An 8,840-nucleotide genomic window follows, 5' to 3' on the forward strand; every position below is an offset into this window, starting at 1 on the left:
GCCACTGTGCCCGGCGAGAAAACTTTTTAAAAACACAGTATGAAATACAACTATATTTAGGGATTATATATTTAGGGATTAAAATAAAGGAGCAGCCAGGTGCAGTGGCTCATGCTTGTAATCCCAGCACTTTGGGAGGCCGAGGTGGGTGCATTTCCTGAGCTCAGGAGTTCACAACCAGCCTGGGCAACATGGTGAAACCCCATCTCTACTAAAATACAAAAAATTAGCCAGGGGTGGTGGTGTGCACCTATAGTCCCAGCTACTCAGGAGGCTGAGGCAGGAGACCTGCTTGAACCCAGGAGGCAGAGGTTGCAGTGAGCCAAGATCATGCCATTTCATTCCAGCCTGGGTGACAGAGCGAAACTCCATCTCAAAAAAAAAAAAAAAACCCAAAAATAATAATAAAATAAAAGGAGCAACTTAGGTAAAGGAAGAGGAGGTATTTAACTGGGGGCATTCTCTGGAGAGCTTGCTTTCCTGCTGGCCAATAAAATCTGCCAAAGAAAATTAGCAGCCTTTCCCTTTATGTTTGTGCCATTTCTTTATCAAAGAATGTCTCCGTGACACTGAAACATGGGGGTGAGTTGAGGGTCCTTGCGCGCAGAGAATCGTGCATTGTATCAGAAAAAAGGGGTCTCCAATGGCTTGTAAATTTGGGAAAAACTCGTCAGCCATCGTTGGCGTCTTCTTTATTAATCTGAAAATTTTCCTTTTCAGCTCCCTCTTCTTGGTATTACAGGATTTCATACTTATCCACTAGGAAAGTGGTCTCTGTGGAAAACCTGACAGGGCTGTTTCCATCTACCTGGGTCACTTTGGTAACCTAGGAAAATAAACAAAGAGTAAGGTAAAGCAGGAGGTTTGAGTCTCCATGATGTTGACTACATTCTCATTACAGAACATATCAATTTCCCTAAAAGTGGTATTAAAAGTAACTGTAAAATACTAGAAAAATGTTCAGTTCATAACTGAAAGTCACAGCATCACTCTTTCCCACCAACATGATTAAGCTGCTCTCCTTCTAGATAGAGAAAAGACAACTGTTGGGATGAGATGTATAGTAGTATTAAGTAAAAGCTCCAAAATGAGTGGCCATAGCCCAGCTCTGCCCTATATAACCTATGAAATTCACAGACATTCTATCAGGATGATATATTAACATTCTGACCCAAAAGGCAATGTTCTAGCTCTTCACATTATTCATTTGCTCTGCTCTCAAAGTCCCGTGTTAAAAGTCCCAGTAAGCTGCTCTGTCATACTTATTTTTCAGGCATGGCTGGGTCCTTCCAATGAGGTTTCTCCTTTTTAAATAAGTAAATGTCCAGTTTAATTAATTACCTGTAGCAAAGGTACCTATAATGGCACCAACACAACACTTGAACCACTGATTCATACTTCCTAATGAGGTTTTGGGAGAGCAACTACACTGTCCTCATCTTTGAAGAGCCCCAATAGGAAAATTTACCCATTTCTATCTAATGTCTTGAGTTCAATACAGTAGCTTCCAACACTGATGGGGTTATGTCACTAACTAACAGGTTAGGGAGAGAGAACTGCTCTTTGGAATCATCCAAGGGAGGAAGCTGCAACTTTTTAAGCACTTACAGGGGAGATGGAGACCATACAGGAAGCTAAGGTAGGGCCAGAACAACAAGCAAGTCAAAAAGAGGGGAATATTAACAATATAAACTGGGTTCTAGTAACTCAAATTCAAAAATTGGAAGAATGGTCAGGCGCGGTGGTTCACTCCTGTAATCCCCGCACTTTGGGAAGCCGAGGTGGGCGGATCATCTGAGGTCAGGAGTTAGAGACCAGCCTGGTCAACGTGGTGAAACCCCATCTCTACTAAAAATACACACAAAAAATTAGCTGCGTGTGGTAGTGCGCACCTGTGGTCTCAGCTACTTAGGAGGCTGAGGCAGGAGAATCACTTGAACCTGGGAGGCAGAGGCTGCAGTGAGCTGAGATCGCACTGCACTCCAGCCTGGGTGACAGAGCGAGACTCCATCTCAAAACAACAACAACAAAAACTGGAAGAATGATGAGTTAAAAAATAATGTTCCGGGCTGAGCATGGTGGCTCACGCCTGTAATCCCAGCACTCTGGGAGGCCGAGGTGGGTGGACCACGAGGTCAGGAGTTTGAGACCAGCTTGGCCAACATGGTGAAACCTCGTCTCTACTAAAAATACAAAATTAGCTGGGAATGGTGGCACGTGCCTGTAGGCTCAGTTATTCAGGAGGCTGAGGCAGGAGAATCACTTGAACCTGGAAGGCAGAGGTTGCAGTGAGCCAACGTCATGCCATTGCACTCCAGCCTGGGCAACAAGAGTGAAACTCTAAAAAAAAAAAAAAATCCACTGGGCACGGTGGCTCATGCCTATAATCCCAGCAGTTTTGGAGACTGAGGTGGGTGGATCACCTGAGGTCAGAAGTTCAAGACCAGCCTGACCAACATAGAGAAACCAAGATTGTGGTGAGCCAAGATGGCGCCACTGCACTCCAGCCTGGGTAACGAGCAAAACTCCATCTCAAAAAAAAAAAAATTCTGAAGGAACAGTTCACACATTTCCATTGCTTTGTCTACCTAAAGGACAGAGTTTGCAACAGAATTGGCTCATGATTATTTGTACTAATAAAGGGAGCTGTGACATAAATAACTCCCAAATAATTTCCATTTGTAATAGAATGTTTATTTTTTTTTTTTTTTTTGCAGGAATTTTGTCTTCCAAATAAAAAAACTTTCATTCTTTGGTTATAAATCAAGTGACAGCAAGGCCTTAAAAAACCATGTGTTGGGTGTTTTGGCAAATCAATTTTAAAATACATAAGGTCAAAAAAAAAACAGGCAACTAAGTGTTTATGAACCTTGCACAATCCACAAGTACTTTTTTACGTATTAATATTCAATTTCTTTACTTTGATCTAGAGAGGAAAACTGAGGTAAAGCGATAAAGAATTTGACCACGATCACACAATGAATTAGAAAGGGAATTCCTGTAGAAGACATCAGCTTTTTTCTGAGCTTTATCTGACCAGAAAAAGCCATGCTACCTGTCTGGCATCCTATACATGTTCCTACTGTCCCACCACTTTCCCTATACATGTTCTCAACTAAAATGGAGTACCTGTATGTTACAGTAATTTTTCTTGGAGACAAAGGAAACTTGAACAGGGAAGAAGTCATTAGGCTGCCCAGCAACGCTAAACTCCAGGCTGCCACTCTTATTTTTGGCATCAATCACAGGCAGGCACCACTCTAGGGTATTTCGTCGACTGTCATGTCGATACTCCCCATCGATCTCACCGATAACAGGCGCACCGACACCAGACCTGTTGTAAGAAACATTCTGGTCAAGGTAGCTGTTCAGAGCTGGAACTCTACCAAGGAAAACCAACCCCAAATTTGATTACGATCCTCAAATTCTGCCTTCTTGGACTACAATTTCAGGAAAAAAAAAAAAGGCTCCCTAATAACTTCAAGGATCAAACGATGAAGTCCAAGCGCCTTGGCTAAGAGTTTCACTCAATTCCCTCTGTAGATATAGTTAATATGCAAAAATAGGTATTTGGCAGATATGTCTATGAGCTGCTCCAACTTATGGACTAGATCTGAGGACTGCGACCAACAAATGTGTTAAGATGGCTATGTTTCCAAAAACCCAGCACCAACAGGTTGCTGCCTTGTAAATAAGGAATTTTAACATAATGTAGCACTCTTTACAGGAGACAACAGGGAAACAAGCACGTTGATTTGGGGGGAAACTCTAAATATCAATAATGGAGATGAATGGAGGCCTCTGAGAGAATTTATTTTGTTTTGTTTTTGAGACAGAGTCTCGCTCTGTCGCCAGGCTGGAGTATAGTGGCGCGATCTCAGCTCATTGCAACCTCTCCCTCCCCAGTTCCAGAGATTCTCCTGCCTCAGCCTCCCAAGTTGCTAGGACTACGGGTGTGCACCACCATGCCCAGCTAATTTCTGTATTTTTAGTAAAGGCAGGGTTTCAACATGTCGGCCAGGATGGTCTCAATCTCTTGACCTTGTGATCCGCTTGCCTCGGCCTCCCAAAGTGCTGGGATTATAGGTATGAGCCACCGCACTCGGCCGAGAATTTGTTTTTAAAGATTTCAGAATGTTTCAAACTTACTGAAGTTGACACCAATGGGTTTATTTGATTTACAATCCAGTAAATGGACTTTTATTTGATAAGGGAAAGCACAATTACCCCTGGGGCAAATGGAAACATGATGGGAGAAACAGATCCATAGCTGTCCTTAATCTGCAAGAGAAGCAGGGCTAGTTATGATTTACTCTGCACCCCTACACACGGCTGACAGGCAGTGTCACCTACTCCTACACATTCTAAATTTACTGGCTTTTAATTCACCAGTGACACTCAATGTTTATATTAGGGATAGGGTAAATAAGGGAGACAAAGTAAACTTTACGAGTGGCGTAAGACTATTAATTCTTCCCTATCAATTTCAGGGTCCTGGTTCTTTTATGTTCCTTCTCTGTGCACTTGCTCTAATTCTGATTCTGATCTCTTCTAATTTGATCAGTTCTAGACAATGGGAGTAAAATGTTGTGTAAAGGTCTCTTCTGGAGACCATTGCAAAACTGAACTAGAATACAGGAAACCACCACAACCACAATTATAGGGTAGACAGGCCTCAACATTGTGGCATTCTATAAATAGTCTAGTAAACGAAATCTTGACAAACAAAAGTCTACCTGTCACCAACGCCCAAGTCCTACAACAGTTCAAGGCAGCCATCTACTGTTCTGAAGCAATAACCATACTGTAGAGGATAAGATGGTTACCCATTCAAGGGGATACTAGTAAAAAAGCATGTTTTAAAAAGTGGAACAAACAATGACTAAAACCAGACCTGATAATGTAAAGGCCTGAATTATCAAAAAGGGAAGAAAACTATGAATTAAATTAGTACCATTTTCTCTGCAGCAATAACTGAACAATATAACAGTAAAGCTACACTAAGGATACACTTACTGGTACTCATAATTAGACCCTGTGCTTAATCATGAGGGCTGATGGGTAGGTGAAAGGAGCTAGGATTTACTGGTGAAGTAATAACTGCATGCTCACTGGAAATGCTACTAAACAGATAAGGTAGAGACCATTTCCAGATGATCCTAGAGAGTGGGACACTTAGGTGTACAACAAAAGCTTACTGGAACTCAATTTCTGGGGTTGAAAGACATTTTTGTTATCTTGATTATGGTGGTGGTTTCACAGGTGTAAACGTCAAGATTGCACAATTAAAATATGTGTAGTTGGCCGGGCGCAGTGGCTCAAGCCTGTAATCCCAGCACTTTGGGAGGCCGAAACGGGCGCATCACGAGGTCAGGAGATCAAGACCATCCTGGCTAACATGGTGAAACCCCGTCTCTACTAAAAATACAAAAAAACTAGCCGGGCGACCTGGTGGGCGCCTGTAGTCCCAGCTACTCGGGAGGCTGAGGCAGGAGAATGGCGTGAACCCGGGAGGCGGAGCTTGCAGTGAGCTGAGATCCGGCCACTGCACTCCAGCCTGGGCGACAGAGCGAGACTCCGTCTCAAAAAAAAAAAAATAAATAAAATAAAATAAAATAAAATATGTGTAGTTTGTTGTATATAAATTACGCTCCAAAAGGGCTGTTCGGAAATTTCCTGTAACTAATGTAGACATCTTGTTTAACAAGAATCAACAGTTCCCTTGAACACACTCTCATCTTTAGTGAAAGTTTTAGAGAGCACGTGAAAATAAAACATTCAGCCTGATAGACTCAATTTCTTTGAAAGTTGCAAAACAGGAAGTTTGACTGAGAAATGGCTCCTCCTTCTGGAAACCTTCATTACTACACAAACAAGCTGAGGGCCAACATCTAAAAACAGTTCCAGGCCAGGTGCAGTGGCTCAAGCCTGTAATCCCAGCACTTTGGGAGGCCAAGGCAGGTGGATCATTTTGAGGCCAGGAGTTTGAGACCAGCCTGGCCAACATGGTGAAACCCCATCTCTATTAAAAATACAAAAATTAGGCTGGGTGTGGTGGCTCATGCCTGTAATCCCAGCACTTTGGGAGGCCGAGGCGGGTGGATCACAAGGTCAAGAGATCGAGACCATCCTGGCCAATATAGTGAAACCCCGTCTCTACTAAAATACAAAAAAAATTAGCCGGGTGTGGTGGCCCGTGCCTGTAGTCCCAGCTACTTGGGAGGCTGAGGCAGGGGAATTGCTTGAACCAGGAGGCAGAGGTTGCAGTGAGCCGAGATCGTGCCACTACACTCCAGCTGGTGACAGAGCGAGACTCCATCTCAAAAAAAAAAAGAAAATTAGCTGGGCGTGGTGGCACATGCCCATAATCTCAGCTACTTGGGAGGCTAAGGCATGAGAATCTGTTGAACCTGGGAAGTGGAGGTTGCAGTGAGCCAAGATTGCACCACTGCACTGCAGCCTGGGCGACAGAGTGAGACTCTGTCTCAAAAAAATTAAAATAAAAACAGCCAGGCACGGTGGCTCACGCTCATAATCCCAGCACTTTGGGAGGCCAAGGCTGGTGGATCATCTGAGGTCAGGAGTTTCAGACCAGCCTGGCCAACATGGTGAAACCCCGCCTCTACTAATAATACAAAAATTATCTGGGCATGGTGGCACATGCCTGCAATCCCAGTTACTTGGGAGGCTGAGGCAGAAGAATCACTTGAACCCAGGTGGTGGTGGCTGCAGTGAGCTGAGATCGCACCACTGCACTCCAGCCTGGGCAACAAGAGCAAAACTCTGTCTCCAATAAAAATAAAAAATAAAAACAGCTCCAGATCTACAAGTGGCTTGTTTGTTCAATTTGGTTTTAAAGTCAGTAAAATCCATCCATTCAAAGTGCTCAATGTATTTCAACAAGTGTATGCAGTAAGCACCACCACAATCAAGTCACAGAACAATTCTTGGCTGGGTGTGGTGGCTCACGCTTATAATCCCAGCATTTAGGAGGCCAAGGCAGGCAGATCACTTGAGCTCAGGAGTTTTGAGATCACCCTGCACAACACAGCAAAACCCCATCTCTACAAATAATACAGAAATTAGCCAAGCGTGGTGGTATGCGCCTGTAGTCCCAGCTACTTGGGAGGGTGAGGCAGGAGGATAGCCTGAGCCTGGAAGGTGGAGGGTGCAATAAGCTGAGATCGTGCCAGTGACCTCCAGTGACAGAGACTCTCAAAAAAATTTTCTTTGTTTTACTTATTTATAAATATGAAATGTTTCATAAAGTTGCATGTCAGCCTTGCACAGGGGCCATGCTAATCTTCTCTGGTTCCAATTTTAGTACCTGTGCTGCCAAAGCAAACACAAGTCCTAGAACATTCCTATCATTCCCAAAAGTTCCCTTGTACCCTTCTGAAGTGAAGTACCTTCTTCTCTACCTCCTCATTTTTATTCAATAGTATTACCTTTTCCAGAAAGTCAAAGAAATGGAATCACTACATAACATGCAGCCTTTTATATCTGGCTTCTTTCACAACTAGCTTTTTTAAGAATCAAGTATCTCTGAATGGACAGTCAGGTCAGGTAAGTGCTGACTCCAAAATGAGTTCCAAAAGACCAGTTCTGTAAATCCAACATAGGGGACACAGGGACAGCACTTACGGGAGTGGAATGGTGATAACCACGTCATTCAGTTCTAAATTATCTTCTTGTAGCTCATATTCTATGTTGACATCACAGCCATTTCCACTCTCCGAGGGCCAGCAGTTAACTGAGAATAAAGCAAAGCAGTCATACTAGAATATTAGAAAAAGATGGCTGGGTGCAGTGGCTCATGCCTATAATCCCAGCGCTTTAGACAACCAAGGTGATAGTATTGAGGTGGGAGGACTGGTTGAGGCCATGAGTTCAAGATCAGCCTAGGCAACAAAGTGAGACTCCACCTCTACAAAAAAAAAAAAAAAAAAGCCAGGGGTGGTGGCACTTCCCTGTTCTCCTAGCTACTCAAGAGGCTGAGGTGGGAGATCAGCTGAGCCCAGGAGTTGTAATGAGCCATGATCAGACCACTGCACTCCAGCCTGGATGATAGACAGAGGGAGTCTGTGTCTTTAAAAAAAAAAAATTAGCTGGATGTGGTGGCATGTGCCTGTAGTCCTAGTCCCAGCTATTTAAGAGGCTGAGGCAGGAGGATGGCTTGAGTCCAGGAGTTTGATGCTGCAGTGAGCTATGATCGCCCCACTGTACTCCAGCCTGGGCAACAGAAGACGACCTTGTCTCTAAAACAATAACAACAACAAAACCAGAATGGTTTCAAAATAAAAGCTATTAAAAATGAAAACTAATGATAAAAATATACAAAATGCAGCACCAGGTCCATTTCAAAAGAAAGTCATTTTGTCAAAAATAACTTTGCTATGGCAATAAAAATAAAAGTGTACAAGCAAGGGCTATTTCCAGTTCTCAATGCAAACTAGCTTAGTGGGACTGGCCAGAGGCACTTACTTGTCAGTGGAATAAAAGATTCCTCTGTGGTTTGTAGTCTCCACTTTAGCACCCCTACGTCACTGTTGACTGGAAATGACTTCTCTGGATTCTTCAGGCCAATTAGAGACTCTGCAGTGAAAAGTTTTTTATCCACATTTGGATGAGTCTAGAATGACAAGGAAAGGAAAACTCCTGAGGTTCAGACAGACAAGAAACAACCCCTCTCTAGGCTGATATGGCCCATGATCTAAACATCTAAAATAGAGTACCTAACAAATTCCAATTCTTTTTCATTTTGAAGAAAGATTTCCCTTCTTCAAAGACTTTTAAACTAATTTAAGATATTTAAAAACCAGCAATTCAAAAAAAAAAAT

At 43.1% G+C, this 8,840-nt stretch overlaps 1 protein-coding gene across 1 annotated transcript in view; it reads right to left on the reverse strand.

Moving 5' to 3' along the window:
• Window positions 1–644: 644 nt before the first annotated feature.
• ARCN1 (archain 1 coat protein complex I subunit delta) overlaps window positions 645–8,840 on the reverse strand; it is a 36,812-nt gene continuing 28,616 nt past the window's right edge. Inside the window, exons 7-10 of the mRNA XM_017883055.1 lie at window positions 8,485–8,632; window positions 7,645–7,753; window positions 3,130–3,334; window positions 645–826 (exon numbers count right to left, since the gene is read on the reverse strand). Of these exons, the coding sequence (XP_017738544.1) occupies window positions 737–826; window positions 3,130–3,334; window positions 7,645–7,753; window positions 8,485–8,632 (552 nt within the window). The 3' untranslated portion in view covers window positions 645–736. The remainder of the gene's footprint in view (window positions 827–3,129; window positions 3,335–7,644; window positions 7,754–8,484; window positions 8,633–8,840) is intronic.

This window comes from Rhinopithecus bieti, unplaced genomic scaffold (assembly GCF_001698545.2).
Source record: "Rhinopithecus bieti isolate Rb0 unplaced genomic scaffold, ASM169854v2 scaffold_11964, whole genome shotgun sequence".
NCBI classification, from domain to species: domain Eukaryota; kingdom Metazoa; phylum Chordata; class Mammalia; order Primates; family Cercopithecidae; genus Rhinopithecus; species Rhinopithecus bieti.